This window comes from Salmo salar, chromosome ssa01, assembly GCF_905237065.1.
Source record: "Salmo salar chromosome ssa01, Ssal_v3.1, whole genome shotgun sequence".
In the NCBI taxonomy this organism is placed as follows: domain Eukaryota; kingdom Metazoa; phylum Chordata; class Actinopteri; order Salmoniformes; family Salmonidae; genus Salmo; species Salmo salar.
The window spans coordinates 81,720,480-81,738,120 of record NC_059442.1 but is presented as its reverse complement, the minus strand read 5'-3'; the positions used below and the strand labels follow the sequence as shown (position 1 = coordinate 81,738,120).

The 17,641-nt window shown below is 41.2% G+C and overlaps 1 protein-coding gene across 4 annotated transcripts in view; it reads right to left on the bottom strand.

Annotated features, from left to right (window-relative positions):
• The window catches only part of ankfn1a (ankyrin repeat and fibronectin type III domain containing 1a), a 235,321-nt gene that overhangs the window by 178,041 nt on the left and 39,639 nt on the right, over positions 1 to 17,641 (bottom strand). For all 4 annotated transcript variants that reach the window (XM_014212996.2, XM_045723336.1, XM_014212988.2 and 1 more), the window contains exon 5: positions 8,428 to 8,699. In XM_014212996.2, coding sequence (XP_014068471.1) covers positions 8,428 to 8,699 — 272 coding nt within the window. The remainder of the gene's footprint in view (positions 1 to 8,427; positions 8,700 to 17,641) is intronic.

The window sequence follows — 17,641 nt, the reverse complement described above, 5'->3', positions numbered from 1 at the left end:
ACTCAGACATCATTTACAACCTAAGCATTTGTGTTTAGTGAGTCTGCCAGATCAGAGGCTGTAAGGATGACCAGGGATGTTCTCTTGATAAGTGCGTGAATTGGACCATTTTCCTGTCCTGCTAAGCATTCAAAATGTAACGTACTTTTGGGTGTCAGGGAAAATATATGTAATGAGTAAAAAGTACATTACTTTCTTTAGGAATGTTGTGGAGTAAAAGCAAAAGTTATCCCCAAAAAACGTATAGTAAAGTAAAGTACAGATACCCAAACAATCTACTTAAGTAGTACTTTAAAGTAATTTTACTTAAGTACTTTACACCACTGCTATACAGTAAGTTGGGCACCAGGGTTTTTGACATAAACCTGCAAGTGGCCATCTGTTTTCATATCATGAGTAGGACCCTGAGTTTTCCTGACCAAGTGAGAAGACTGTAGCTAGGACCCCAAGTTAATCCTGGCTGGGTCAGGAAAAACTCCTGTCCCTAGCCAACGGCTACGCACAATGTAACTCCTGCACCAGTAAGTTACTGTATACAGTGCTTTTTTCCCCTTTTTTTTACATTACAGCCTTATTCTAAAATGTATCAAATATTTTTTCCCCTCATCAATCTACACACAACACCCCATAATAACAAAGCGAAAACAGGTTATTTGATTATTATTATTTTTTAAATTCAGACCCCCTTCACTATGAGACTCGAAATTGAGCTCAGGTGCATCCTGTTTCCATTGATCAACATTGAGATGTTTCTACAACTTGATTGGAGTCTACCTGTGGTAAATTCAATTGATTGGACATGACACACCTGTCTATATAAGGTCCCACTGTTGACAGTGCATGTCAGAGCAAAAACCAAGCCATGAGGTCAACGGAATTGTCTGCAGAGCGCCGAGACAGGATTATGTCGAGGCACAGATCTGGGGAAGGGTACCAAAACATTTATGCAGCATTGAAGGTCCCCAAGAACACAGTGGCCTCCATCATTCTTAAGTGGAAGATGTTTGGAACCAGCAAGACTCTTCCTAGAGCTGGCCACCTTGCCAAACTGAGCAATCGGGGGAGAAGGGCCTTGGTCAAGGAGGTGACCAAGAACCAGATGGTCACTCGGTGGTAACGATGGTCACTCTGACAGAGCAACACAGGAGTGGCTTCGGGACAAGTCTCTGAATGTCCTTGAGTTAGAGCTCGGACTTGAACCCGATCGAATATCTCTGGAGAGACCTGAAAATAGCTATGCAGCAACACTCCCCATCCAACCAGACAGATCTTGAGAGGATCTGGGAGAAACTGATTGGACATGGTTCACGCTTTCAGTTTTCGAGCAAAACACTGAATTTAACCATGGCAAGGAGAATATGGCAGAATACAAACAGAGTGGTCATTCCATCCGCGAGGCAATCAAACAGGCAAAACGTCAGTATAGAGACAGAGTGGAGTCGCAATTCAACGGCTCAGACACAAGATGTACGTGGCAAGGTCTACAGACAATCATGGACTACAAAAGGAAAACCAGCCACGTCGCAGACACTGACGTCTTGCTTCCGGACAAGCTGAACACTTTCTTTGCCTGCTTTGAGGATAACACAGTGCCACCAACGCGGCCAGCTACCAAGGACTGTGGGCTCTCCTTCTCTGTGGCCGACATGAGTAAAACGTTTAAATACGTTAACCCTCGCAAGGCTGCCGGCCCAGACGGATCCCTAGCCGCGTCCTCAGAGCATGCGCAGACAAGCTGGCTGGTGTGTTTACGGACATATTCAATCTCTCCCTATCCCAGTCTGCTGTCTCCACATGCTTCAAGGTGGTCACCATTGTTCCTGTACCCAAGAAAGCAAAGGTAACGGAACTAAATGACTATCGCCCCGTAAGACTCACTTCTGTCATCATAAAGTGCTTTGAGAGACTAGTCAAGAATCATATCACCTCCACCTTACCTGTCACCCTAGACACACTTCAATTTGCTTACCGCCCCAATAGGTCCATAGACGATGCAATCGCCATCACATTTGGACAAGAGGAATACCTATGTAAGAATTCTGTTAATTGACTATAGCTCAGCATTCAACAACATAGTACATAGTATAGTAACATAGGAAGCTCATCATTAAGTGAGGCCCTGGGTCTGAACCCCGCCCTGTGCAATTGGGTCATGGACTTCCTGACAGGCCGCCCCCAGGTGGTGAAGGTAGGAAACAACTCCTCCACTTCTCTGATCCTCAACACTGGGGTACCACAAGGGTGCATGCTCAGCCCCCTCCTGTACTCCCTGTTCACCCATGACTGCGTGGCCATGCACGCCTCCAAGTCAAGAGGCTGAAGAAATTTGGCTTGTCACCTAAAACCCTTACAAACCTTTACAGATGCACAATTGAGAGCATCCTGTCGGGCTGTATCAACGCCTGGTATGGCAATTGCACCGCCAACAACCACAGGACTTTAATAATGTCACTTGAATCATGTTTACATACCTTGCATTACTCATCTCATACTGTATGTATATACTGTATTCTATACTATCTACTGTATCTTAGTCTATGCCACTCTGACATTGCTCGTCCATATATTTATACATTCTTAATTCCTTTACTTAGATTTGTGTTTATTAGGTATTTGCTGTGAAATTGATATATAATACTTGTTAGATATTGCTACACTGTCGGAACTAGAAGCACAAGCATTTTGATACACCCACAATAACATCTGCTAAACACGTGTATGTGACCAATAAAATACAGGTGTGCCAAGCTTGTAGCGTCATACCCAAGAAGACTTGGGTAATCGCTGCCAAAGGTGCTTCAACAAAGTACTGAGTAAAGGGTTTGAATACTAATGTAAATGTGATATTTCCAGTTTCATGTTTAATAAATGTGCAAACATTTCCAAAAACCTGTTTTTGCTTTGTCATTATGGGGTATTGTGTGTAGATTGAAGAGACATTTTTTTTATATACATTTTAGAATAAGGCTGTAACGTATAAGGGATTTGAATACTTTCCGAATGCACTGTATATAATTCATACAGTAGCATAATTAACAGGTGAAGATTACAGCTGTAAGCAGTTGGCAAGGAGACACAGGAAAGACGTGTGTTTGCTGATTATTGTAGGCGTAACTCATTATACCAGTAGCGTGTGTACGTGCATGAAATTATGCTGTAAGTACACCTGCTGTTATATCAACAGGACAATTGGGGTCGAACGTAACATCAGCATTCTACAACTCCCTCTTGACTTCCGGAAATTAGTTCTCATCAGCACACAAACACACACAAGATGATGTAGTTAGAGACATGTGCACCAGTACCTGTACCTGATAGTGTTTACAACTACCTACTGTATGTAACATTTGTCTCTCTTAATAATACATGGATTGTACAGAAAAGCCCCAAACAACAATTTGATCAGTTACATTTTGGGATGCTCCTGGATAAAAGCAGAGAGGCACTGAGAGTCTGGAAATGTACCCTGTTATATAGGAACTCAATGGCAGTCAGTCAAAGTGACACTGACAGAGACGGAAAGAAACATTTGTTTATTGTTGTGCTAAACAGGGATCATCTGGAAAAGAAACCTCAGCATTGACTTGACTCGCTGTCATAATAAAGGGGGGAAAAACAGGGTGATTGGAAATATGGAGTTGAAGACTAAGGTAAATAGATAACCCCGTCACCTCAAAAATAGTAGCAGAAGAAGAGGTCCAGAGTCAGAGAGGACAAGCTTGACCCCATTTTAGTCTTTAGGGGAAACACCCCCACTACACTACATTGAAAAAAAATCAACAGCTCAAACAAGGACCATTCCACATGGCAGCCTAATGAAAATATGTGCGTAGAATTAGTGAGATGTGTGTCTAGAGAAAATGAGTGTGAAAGTGTGTGTAGACTGTGTGTACAGTGTGTGGGGATTATTTGCCACTGAGCTGTGGGGACTGCGTTTCTGCGGTGTATAATGTGTGTGTGTGTGTGTGTTTTATGCTGTGGTGTTTGACTAATAGACAGGCTGAAGGTGGGTCTGGACTCCTGATGGCTGTGGCAGACACCGGGGAATACACCCTGAGCATGAAAAGAGGAGAGGAGGAAGAGACGAGAAAAGAGGAGAGGAGAAGGAGAGGAGACGAGAAAAGAGGAGAGGAGAAGGAGAGGAGACCAGAAAAAAAGGGGAATGGGGGGGGGTGCAGTTAATAACATTACAGAACAACAGTGTTACAAAAGAAACTACCCCTGCAGCTCCACGCTCAAATGATTATATTTACAAAGTAGAAAGACAGATCTTTTCCTCCTCATAACAGGCTTCAGTCAGACAGCATCAAGGCTATTTCAGCAGCCCGCCTGCCACCTGTCGTGCTGCACTGCACTGCGCTCCCCTCTCAGAACCGAGACAAACTTTCCACAAAAACAAAAGGCCGTTCCCGCTCGTCTTTTATGACACCCAAGGCAAATAGAGCTGTGGATTTTCCAACGGGAGCCTAAGTGACGGGCCTGGGAGAAAAACACTGGAATAGTTGTGTCACTAAGCGGTCTGTCTCTCTCCGTCTCTCTCTCCTACTTTAGAGACATTGGTTACATTTTTACCTGACTAACTCATCCGGAATGACAATTCTGCTGTGGCTAGAGGTAAAATACATTGGCTGTACCTCAAATAACACCATTAGTTTGGGATAGAGCCATTATTTCTTTGTATCTGGCTCTGGCTAAAAGTAGTGCACTACATAGGTAATAACTAGATGTCCTTATTCTAAGAATGAGTAAGGAGAAAGAGAAAAGGCCAAAAAAGGAAGTAGATGTGTTTTTATGACATCCTCTGTGAGTCAGCAGTCCCATAGCTCTACCCAGGATTCATAGGGACATTTGGACCTGATATTGACAGTTAGGGGTAACAATGGCTGACTTACTGGAAGATGGTCCAGAAACAGAGGGGCTTATCAGCCAGTACATATGGAGATAATATCCAACTGACATGACTGAAATTCAACTGTAATGAGACAAAGAGAAAATGCAGTAGAATGTTTGGCTAAAACATAGAATGAACATGCTTAGAGGGCTTGGAAGTGATCAGGCCTACTTATTACCTAACCATCAATGGTGGCAAAAACAAATGCCCCTAAAATTCGATCTCTCAAGGACATCATTCTGTCAACTAGAGTTTCAATGTTACATCAGAGACGCTGGGACTTTCCTCCCACACACATTAGACCTGTTTCCTAATCAGCCACACAGTCAGTCAGGGAAAACTTTGGGCCATGGTAATGTCAGAGGAGGATATTAGATCTGGCTATGATACAGTTGCTTAGCGACTGCTTCACACCGTTTCAGACTGACGTATGACTCTATATGTATTGCGATTCAATACTGTGATTTTATTAAGATTCCATGGTCCAAACATATTGCTCACCATATGTCTGCTGTAGAGGGACAAGAGAGAGCCATGAGAAAATGATTTTGCTGAAAACAAATTGGCTCCTTATTTAAAAAGAAGACGGAGAACAAGAAATTAAGGAAAAACACTGGAATTTTGGTGCAGATAGAGCAAACTAAAGCCAAAATATTATTGCGATACTGTCGAAACGATACGACAGAGTATTTATTGTCAAAAATAATATTCAGATATGTAACTGCATCGATTTTTTTTCCCCCCCATCACTAGAATTATTGTGGTATGTCAATACTGTAGCTGTTGATCAGTCTGAAAACCCAGCACCGAGCTTCTGCTTCACGGCAACCAAAAACACTTCATTGCACCAAAGCGATACATTGCTCTGTATAGCTCTTGCTCCATTAATCTTTCCTCGATTCCTCCCATCCTCTCTCCTCGCCTCCTTCTCAAAACTGAAGAAAGTCAGAGTGGAGGGACTTTGGACCTTCTAGTCAAATATGATTGAGAAGGAAGCAAAGAGAGAGGACGCAATGAAGTCCCTTCCATAACCCCTCATCTTGAAGTGCAGAGACAATTCAGCAACTCTTGGAGGACAATGGAAGTGAATAAAAAAAGCTTATTTATTGGTCAAAGTTTCAGCTTTTCGCCACCTTCAGAGTTTTTTCTACAACTGCCATTGTCCTCCAAGAGTTGCTGAATCTCCTTTTTACTTCAGGTTGCTCCTCAATTCATGCACCTTGGTTGGAGAGGGTTACGCCAGTGCTCCCTTCCCATAACCACTCATCTTCACAGGGTCAGAAGGGGTCAACTCAAGAATACCTCCTCTAACCCCTCATCTTTAGGTCCTGTTGTCGACCAGGAGAAAATCAAGGCCGTTCTCACTGCAATAAAGGTCAAGCTGTTTGAAAACCCACCACAGAGCAACTGCGCAGCAACCAAAAACACTTAAATGTGCCAAAGCACATTACTCTGTATGGCTCCTTCACAAGTTATCTTTACTCGATTCCTCCCATCCACTCTTCTTGCCTCCTTTTCAAAACCCATTGTAGAAGAAGGTAAAAGAGTGAAAGGCCCTTGAGTGAAGGGCTCTGGACCTTCTACTCCAAACTATGATTCAGAAGGAAGCGAGGTGAGAGGATGCAATGAATCACAGAAAGACAACTTGAGAAAGAATCCTTTTCAATCTATTAATAAACATAATCTCCATGCAGAACACAGGAAACCAGCACAACCAGTCTCAGTCATTAATGTAGCATAACGTCAACCTACATCCCGTTCACCGACTGACCTTTTAACCCCCTGGATTGCTTTTCAAAATATTTTCAATACTTCTGTGTACCCCATGTCCCACCAATACGTATGTATTTTGAGGAGGGCCCTCAAGATATTCCTAAATTCTGACTACACAACATACTCAGTGGCCTACCAAACCCTACAGATAAAACTGTTGCAGCAGAGACCTTAAATGTGCAGAGTTCAAGCGAATTCTCCAGCTGGCTGCCACCTACAAGGGACCGGGAGTAAGGACAAAGCAGGGCAGGCAACTACGGGTGATAAGATGTAACACTGGATTCCAATACCATCATTAGTTAGGTTTTTAAACAGACACTAAATATAGTTTTTGTTAATGTGTTTCTCATTTAATCATGTTCTTGTATCTTATGTGAGCAGGACATTTTATTCATCACAAACTCCCAAAGTGCTCCATTGGAATATGTATTTGTGTAAATAAAACCCACAGACTCTAATTTGAGTAAATGTTTTCAGATAGTCGTCCTCTCTTCCAGTGCCTCATCAAAGGAAGGTTAGGAGGCAGGTCTGCTCTGCTCTGTGCTGTGCCAAGCCCAGACTGACTGACTCACAGCAGTGTGGGAAGGCTACAGAATGTACTACTCAGGAAACAGTCATAACTAACATTTGAGGAGGTTTAGGTGAGGTTTTCAAGAGAAGTGTTTTGTACCGTGTTATATAAAAATACTTACCCTAGAGGTATCTAAGTAATGCAGAAGAGGCATGGCATATTGTTTGATTGGCAGACGCCAAAAGGAATGGAGAAACTCTACAGACGTTATAAAATAGACTTGCATACGCCCTTACACTCTCATTCTCTCTGACAGACACACTTACCCTGCTGCACAAAAAGTCTAAAAGCCCTTGGGGCTATAAGATTCTATCTGCACAAAGCATAGTTCTGAGATATTGAGCATCAAAGTTTTCACATCCCAGATCTCAGAGCTGTTTTGTAGTGAATTCCTATTTCATAACCCATAAAGGTCCTCGTCTTAAAGGTACCTAACATGCAGAGTATCAAAATCTTGTGTATTTGTAAATCTGTTTTATTAGGTCTTATGGCTCTGAAATATCAATCTGGACCTGGCACTTCTGAATTAGACATGTTCAGTTTTTATGAAAACTGTAGCTATTTGAATACACAAATGATAGAATAACACTATTTTACCAAGATAGAGTCAGAACACATCATCAAATACTAAGATCAACAGACGAATTACTGTCATGACTGAACAATGACATGACATCATTTACTTTCAGATTTCTGACAGTGTTGTTGTTTTCTTGCGTGACATTATTGCTGGCTAGATTAACCTAGACCATACTTCGAGGGAGATGGCATAGACATGTATTCCGAATGGTCCGTTTGTATTTGCTCAGGCTTGTGACTGGCTTGCAGATAGAACCTTATAGCGGCAAATTCAAATGGGTTTATGCAGAGAGAACTTTCTAAAATCTAACTTCATAGACATATGAAGAACCATCTAAAAATCATGTATATATGACTAACTCGTTTATGACAAAAATGTCAGATAGAACCTTATAGTCCCAAGGTCTCAAAACTCTTAGTCACACAACCACCACCACCACGCACACACACACACACACACACACACACACACACACACACACACACACACACACACACACACACACACACACACACACACACACACACACACACACACACACACACACACACACACACACACACACACACACACACACACACACACTATATTTCTGCACAGTCCTGTACTCACATGTATGTTCCTGAGTTTCTTCTTGCCTCTCTCCAGCCTGCTGAGGAGTCTGTGGTGCTGCTGCTCTCTGGGCGCCGACTGCATCAGACGGTCGTCAACGGATACAGTCTTCCTCAGAGCCGCCCGCTCACCCGCTGTCTCTCCCTCACCCGCTGCTGTTGCTGTCTCACCCAGGGGGAGGCTTCTCACACCCGGGGCCGGTGCTGGGGTTGGGGCCTGGGCTGATGATATGGGAGATGGCTCTGTTCTGTCGAAGTCCCGCTGCACTGAGCCTGGACAACAGAAACCAGAGATGCACCACTGATAACCTACACCAGCATAGACAAAGAGAGATAGTATACAATGCCACACACACACACACGCGCACACACACATGCATACGCCCGCACACACACACATTCAGAAAGCAATGGCACACAAAAAGAAAATATATAGAGATCAATAGACAATTAGAGAGAAAGAGAAAAGGAAAGAACTGAAGGAATACAAGTGAACATATTGTGTGGGAGTGAATTGCTCCTTTGGCACCGTCTTAGATAGAACACCAGGATTAATAGTCTCACTTTGTCTGCAAACAAACAAAACTTAACTGGTCTCTGGTCACCTCAAAGATATGTGCAATCACAAGCAAACACCTCAAACACACACACACACATTTAATCTGCTGTCCTCCTCTCTTCCCAGCTGTCAGGTGAGGCGGTTTCATCTTTCTCTCTGCTCAGTGTGTCTGTCTGCTGTTGTGTGTGTGTGTGTGTGTGTGTGTGTGTGTGTGTGTGTGTGTGTGTGTGTGTGTGTGTGTGTGTGTGTGTGTGTGTGTGTGTGTGTGTGTGTGTGTGTGTGTGTGTGTGTGACACAAACAAGCACGCACACCTATACACACACACACAGGAACAATATCAATTGCATACTCCTTGCGTCCTCTCTCCTTGTCTCCTCCTCAAAACCCATTGGATGAGAATGCCAGAGGTCCCTCCCCTCTGACCTTCTCCTCAAATATGGTATGTGGAGGCGGCGAGATGAGAGGATGCGAGGAGTACGCAAGTGAGATCATCCCATACACACATATACACTCAAACTCAGCAGACACTAGCACACTTTTAAGCTGGTGTACTCAGACAGAAAACATGATCAAAGTCAAGAGACTTCATACCAGACTAATAGAAAAATAATTATACTTTAGACATTATGAAGAGATGTCACACACGCACAAATCTGCTGTCCTTCTCTCTTCCCTCCTTCAACTTTCTCAGGTGAGGCGGTTTCATTTTTCACTCTGCTCACTGTGTTTGTCTGTCGGCTGTTGCGAGTGTGTGAGTATGTTTATGTGATAAATGTGATAAACATACAGATACGGTTGTGTGTGTATGTATGTGTGCATGCAAGCGTGTGTCTGTGTGTGTCTGTGTGCACGCGAGTGTGGGTGTGTGTGTGCACGTGAGCGTAAGCGTGTGTGTGTGTGTCTGCGTGCACACGAGCGTGTGTGTGTGTGTCTGCAGTAGAATGTATCAGGCTCGTCTCATGGGCTAGCTCAACACCTGAGAGCAGCTCTGTACTGGCAGAATGACAGAAGCCCTAACCAGCCCATTAAATCTGCATGAAGGCCTCATTCAGCCTATACACCACCCTTTTATTATTAGAACTACCATTCAAAGCCAATATTAGCTCAGACTTAAGGATATCCCACATACGTCTGGCCAATATGTACAAAATATCATATCACAGTATTTTTCTCTTTTTGAAGGTAGGACGGTATTTGGCGTTTCTGAATAATAAAAGTTCTAAATATGCTTTATTGGTAGTTCATGGCAACAAATGAAAATCGAAGTGGTTTTAGTGGGCTTTCTCCATTCTGATTGCTTTATACTGTTCAACCAAACTTCAACCCAAAATAATAGGAGCACAAAACTGACAGTGAACTAGTCCTATTTGTAGAACATTAAGTAGGAATCAAAATCCTATTTTGTAGCCTCAAACTCCGGTACTCGAGCAATGGTTTCCATTTGCACAGTTATTTGTTCACTTCAAGCATTCAATTGCATCATTTTCAAACATTTCTTAATTTCCTGCACTAATTTGTTATTGTCTACCCACTGTCACGTTTCTTTTGTCTTTGTATGCCTCTATTTTGTAAAAATAATTGTACAAAATATATTTTATTAGAATAATTATCCTGACTGTTTCTTTTTCGGCTTCAATTGCAGATCTTACATTCGCCACTAGGAGTAGTCGGCCGATTTCCAGGGGTCTATTTGGCAAGCTTGCCCTCCCGAAGTTGTTGACTTGTCATCCTAGAAAATGTCCAGCTGCAGATTATGCACGCTGAGGCTGTCTGTTCTGCAAACCTCAAAGCGCATGCGTATCAGATGGTACAGTATGTGCGCACATTTGTTGGTCGCCTGAGTCAGTAGCTTTGTTCCAGGGCATCAGCGTACTACGCACATACCAGTCGGCGCACTAGCTCTTGCCCAGGCCGTTATGTTAACCACTGTTGCTTGTGCAGCTAGCAAAGATTTTTACAAGTAAACCAAGATAGACCACAGCCTGTCGTTTCCAATGGGAACAAATTAGTCATAATGGGCAGAACAAGCAAGGAGGTGGGCAGAGCCAAGCACAAGCAAGCGAGATCCTATTTGCCTGTTATGACATGTATCTGCATATTTCCGTTCCCTATATTTCCATTGGGGAACGCCTACTCTGTGAAGTGCGCGTGTGCAATAACTCAATTTGCAATCCTTCTAAACAGTGCAATTTCTTACAACTTTGGCAAATGGGCAAAGTCTACAAAACTTAGTCCACTCTGCTCAAAACAGATTCTAGTTTTGGGAACAGAAAACTGTATTGAGATCAAAAGTTTCATCGATGAGAAAATTTGCTACCATATTTGGTAGTGAGTGGAAACGCTAAGCGGATGCTTCACATTTATACATCCGGTGAAATATCGGTCTCATTGTTCTATCTGTGTAGCTATTACACACTAGCTAGTTAGCACGTTTACACTAGCTAGCTAGTACCCAAGCTAGTGCACATTAGCTATCTAGCAGCCTGGTACACACTAGCTAGCTTGTACACACTAGCTGTAGTACACACTAACTGTAGTACACACTAGCTGTAGTACACACTAGCTAGTACCTAGCTTCTAATTCTAAATGTAATTTCAACACCAGTGCTGTTGGTGGTGGTAAGGCACCATTTGACCTGTCTGAGCTTTTATGTCTCACAGTGTCTGTATCCTGAGAATGTATCTGCTGGATCAGTACTCAGCTGTTAGCAACTTCTTATTGGTGATAAAAATGGATTGATTGCTATAATTGTTTTAGTCATTAGTGAATTATTTAATGTAAAAAATATATTAAATCATGAAAATACCGTTATAGAATGTCCATTAAAAACTCAAACCAGAGCTTGAATGAATACCGCTATCTTTTTTTTAACGGTTTACCGCCCAACCCAAATCCCACAGACACTCTGTTCATTGCAATATAGTGGGTATTACACATAATAATTCATATTTTATAGTAGTAAGATACAAAATAAAAATAAAACCCTATACAATTCCTATACTTAAATATACTTTGCTTAACTTTAAAATGGACACTTAACACCCAGTTTAGTCACACTTTATTTGGATAGTCTGGATTTTTCATCTCATAAAATCAACAAACTATTTGTTGATAAGCAACTGCTTGCTAACGTTACGGTAAGGTTTAGAATTAGGGTTAGGGTATGGGTCATGTTTAGGGCTAGGGTAAGGGTTAAGGTTAGGGTTGGAGGTAGGGTTAGGGTTAGTAGGGTTAGTGGAAATGTTACTGATAGTCTACAGATGGACTATCCAAATAAAGTATCATCTGGCACTTGCAACGCCAGGGTTGTGGGATCAATTCCCGGGGGACCAGTACCAGAATGTATGCATTCACTCCTGTAAGTCGCTCTGGATAAGAGTGTCTGCTAAATTAGTAAAATGTAATGTAAACTCATTCTATATACTCAAGTGACTATCATGTGCTTTACACTAGAGTACAATAGAGGCTGTGAGAACTATAGTTAAAAGCAGTGGGTGGCGTTGACACCCCGCAGGTGATCGCTGACAGATTGCGGCCAACATCTCAAATCAAATCAAATTTTATTTGTCACATACACATGGTTAGCAGATGTTAATGCGAGTGTAGCGAAATGCTTGTGCTTCTAGTTCCGACCATGCAGTAATATCTAACAAGTAATCTAACCTAACAATTTCACAACAACTACCTTATACACACAAGTGTAAAGGAATGAATAAGAATATGTACATCAAAATATATGAATGAGTGATGGGCGAACGGCATAGGCAAGATGCAGTAGATGGTATAGAGTATAGCATATACATGAGATGAGAAGAGTAATGTAGGGTATGTAAACATTGTATAAAGTGGCATTGTTTAAAGTGGCTAGTGATACATCTGCTTTTAGTCGTTAGTCTTTGCAGTGTGTTTTTTCCTATACATCTCTGGTTGGTATGTATACTGCTCTAGAGAGCTCTCCAGACAAATGTGTGTGTGTGTGTGTGTGTGTGTGTGTGTGTGTGTGTGTGTGTGTGTGTGTGTGTGTGTGTGTGTGTGTGTGTGTGTGTGTTTGTTGATGCAGAGAGCTCTCCAGACAAGTGTGTGTGTGTGTGTGTGTGTGTGTGTGTGTGTGTGTGTGTGTGTGTGTGTGTGTGTGTTGTTGCTATAGAGAGCTCTCCAGACGTGTGTGTGTGTTGTTGTTGTTGTTGTTGTTGCAGTAGAGAGTTCTACAGACCACACTGGTAGGCAACACTACTCATCAGAGGCCCCTGTAATTCAAGACCATCCGTCATCATATGACAGTTAACAGGTGCTCTAGTCTTACATAAGGCTAGGTAGTTTCTAAAGTACAGTCTGGAGGGGCTGGGGGAACCAATACCTCATGACCAGTATCTTCTTCAGGGGTGCAGGCTTTTGTTCCAGCACAGCATTAACACAACTGATTTCACTAAATGAAATGCTTTTCAAGTCATTGGTTAGTTAATTGAATACCAGTCTGTAGCTTTTCAGAGGGGTATGGGAGAGTGGGGTATGTTGAGCAAAATGGTAAATTGAGCTACCCTTTCTAGGAAACCATACACAAAATGTATAATTTCACCAAACACTTAGGAAGAGGTCATCATTTAACCTGTTTGGGATAGGGGGCAGTATTTTCACGTTCGGATGAAAAGCATGCCCAGAGTAAACTGCCTGCTACTCAGGCCCAGAAGCTAAGATATGCATATTATTAGATTTGTATAGAAAACACTCTGACGTTTCCAAAACTGTTTGAATGATGTCTGTGAGTATAACAGAACTCATATGGCAGGCGAAAACCTGAGAAAAATCCAACCAGGAAGTGGGAAATCTGAGGTTTGTAGTTTGTCAAGATTCCTTCCAGTCTTTCTGCACTTCAGGCCTCACTAGATTCAACAGTCTTTAGAACGTTGTTTCAGGCTTCTACTGTGAAGGGGAGAGAATAAGAGTGTTTGAATCAGGTCTGGCAGACTATAAGTCTCACGCGCAGCCGTGAGCACGAACTGCGTTCCCTTTCATTTCTAAAGACAAAATAATTGTCTGGATGGAATATTATTGAAGATTTATGATAAAAACATCCTAAAGATTGATTCTATACATCGTTTGACATGTTTCTACGAACTGTAATGGAACTTTTTTTTTACTTTTCGTCTGAACTTAGTGCTCGCGCATTGTGCATTTGGAATAGTGAACTGAACACGCGAACAAAAAGGAGGTATTTGGACATAAATATGGACTTTATCGAACCAAAACAAACATTTATTGTGGAACTGGGATTCCTGGGAGTGCATTCCGATGAAGATCATCAAAGGTAAGTGAATATTTATAATGCTATTTCTCACTTTTGTTGACTCCACAACATGGCGGGTATCTGTATGGCTTGTTTTAGTGGCTGAGCGCTGTACTCAGATTATTGCAAGGTGTGCTTTCGTCGTAAAGCTTTTTGGAAATCTGACCCAGCAGTTGCATTAAGGAGAAGTTTATCTTTAATTCTATGCTTAACACTTGTATCTTTCATCAAAATCACCGGATGTTTTGTAGGCAAAACATTACTGAACGTAACGCGCCAATGAAAACTGAGATTTTTGGATATAAATATGAACTTTATCGAACAAAACATACATGTATTGTGTAACATAAAGTCCTATGACTGCCATCTGATGAAGATCAAAGGTTAGTGATTAATTTTATCTCTATTTCTGCTTTTTGGGACTCCTCTCTTTGGCTGGAAAATGTCTGTATGTTTTTTTGTGACTAGGCACTGTCCTAACATAATCACAAGGTATGCTTTCGCCGTAAAGCCTTTTTGAAATCGGACACCGTGGTTGGATTAACAAGAAGTTAAGCTTTAATTTGGTGTATTGCACTTGAATGTATGAAAGTTAAATATTTCAACAACAAAAAAAAATTTTGCGCTCTGCGATTTCACCAGATATTGTCGAGGGGTTCCGCTAGCCACAACAGGTTAATGGAGTCTGCAAAGAAAGAAACCACATGGAAAAAGTGGTAGGCAAGATAGATCCAAAAAACAGCTTGTATCTAAACCAAAGTAGATCATGTTAAGATTATTCTATACACCAGTTGGGGTCTCTATAATCTTCAATATGAGGTCCAAACCTAGCATGAAAGTGCATCCTTGTAGCTGTGTGTGCTAAAATATTCAAAATGGTTGCCTTGGGGTAAGCTGAGCCAATGGCTATGGGGTACGTTGAGCAAATGGTTGAGCCAAAGGCAAGTTGAGCAAATTAAAGTGTTTTCTTCCCATACGTAATGCAAGGCATTATTGCTCAGATCGAAGGTAACAACGGGGCCTGGCCTATGTTAAAAGCGCAAAGTGTTTGTTAGGCATTAAGCCTGTATTAAAATGTGCTTAAAATTATTAAATTACAAAAAAGTGAGTGTGATTGTGTTTAATTGTGTTTGAGAAATAAAGATAGAGATTGTTTTAAAAAGATAGTGGTATTAACTCATTCAGTTCAGTACAGAAATGTGCAGGCGGCTTAATTTACCCTGTCACGTGGCTCAACTTACCACAGAGACCACTTTTTTTGGACAAACTATGTTTTCAAAACTGTAATGTTTACATGAATTCTGATTATTTCCAGGGACACACAACATCCTGAAATGTATGTAGATAATGTATCTTTGTTAGAAATAATACTATATTTCCCTTGACTGAGTGATGCTGAATCTAAAAAAATGGCTCAACTTACCACACTCTCCCCTATACTACAAAGCATAATCAATGAGTTAGCCAGTTAACGTTGATGAACAACCAGAAATAACTATTGATTGTCTTGTTCATTAAGAAAGCTAAACTTAGATAAGTGTTGTGATAGGCCATGCCCATTTCAAGCTTATCTTTCAAAAAAATAAAAGGCTATTTTAGAACATTTAGGCAAGTAAGCTGGCGAACTCCTTGATCCTGCTTTGTAGTATACCCCTCAGGCTCAGGGTTGGTGGCTAGTCATAAAGTGTAATGAAATATAGGATTCCGTCACCGCCATGGTGACCCATACTGCTCACCACATGCTGTGTACTGGGGATAATTAAAGGGAGATGTCCTACTGTGAATAGCCATTTAGATGTCCAGGTGACACGAGTTAGTATTTAAAAATATTTAACTAGGCAAGTCAGTTAAGAACAAATACTTATTTACAATGACAGCCTAGGAACAGTGGGTTAACTGCCTTGTACAGTGGCAGAACGACAGATTTTTACCTTGGCAGCTCGGGGATTCGATCTAGCAACATTTTGGTTACTCGCCAAATCTCTAACCACTAGGCTACCTGCCGCCCCAACAAATAAAGAGTAGACATCTTTCTTTTCCAGACAATTTTTGATTTTTGAAAGCCCTCCCCATCACCTTATGTTTTAAATGACTACCTCTGACTTTGCTGATAGCTGTGCTAATGAGGAAAAGTTTGACTTACTATGACTGTGATATTTATTTACTTACTAGAAATTTTGCAAGATGAAATCTCTTGAGATGCAGAATGTTGTTTTTAAGTGTCCCAAAAAAATGAATACTTAGTAACAAGAATAATATTGCAACTACTGTCTAATAATAATAACACAATGAAAAAATAATAAAAAACGTAAATGAATAGCATAAAAAAAGTCCTTGGACAACTACTAATAGGCCGAAAACGAATAAAGACTACAGCTACAACTGCTAATACAACTTATAAAAATAAGTATCTATACTAGAGGTCGACCGATTAATCGGAATGGCTGATTAATTAGGGCCGATTTCAAGTTTTCATAACAATCGGAAATCGGTAATTTTGGACACCGATTTGGCCATTTTTTTTTTTTTTTTAGACCTTTATTTAACTAGGCAAGTCAGTTAAGAACACATTCTTATTTTCAATGACGGTCTAGGAACGGTGGGTTAACTGCCTTTTTCAGGGGCAGAATGACAGATTTTTACCTTGTCAGCTCAGGGATTCAATCTTGCAACCTTACGGTTAACTAGTCCAACGCTCTAACCACCTGCTTTACATTGCACTCCACGAGGTAACGCGAATGCAGTAAGAAGCCAAGGTAAGTTGCTAGCTAGCATTAAACTTATCTTAGAAAAAACAATCAATCAATCATAATCACTAGTTAACTACACATGGTTGATGATATTACCAGTTTATCTAGCCTGTCCTGCGTTGCATATAATCGCTTAGGTACACGTTGCTCCAACCATAAACATCAATGCCTTTCTTAAAATCAATACACAAGTATATATTTTTAAACCTGCATATTTAGTTAATATTGCCTGCTAACATGAATTTCTTTTAACTAGGGAATATGTGTCACTTCTCTTGCAAACAGAGTCAGGGTATATGCAGCAGTTTGGGCCACCTGGCTCATTGCGAACTGTGAAGACTATTTCTTCCTAACAAAGACAGCCGACTTCGCCAAACGAGGGATGATTTAACAAAAGTGCATTTGCGAAAAAAAACAATCGTTGCACGACTGTACCTAACCATAAACATCAATGCCTTTCTTAAAATCAATACACAGAAGTATATATTTTTAAACCTGCATATTTAGCTAAAAGAAATCCAGGTTAGCAGGCAATATTAACCAGGTGAAATTGTGTCATTTTGCGTTCATTGCATGCTGTCAGGGTATATGCAACAGTTTGGGCCGCCTGGCTCGTTGCA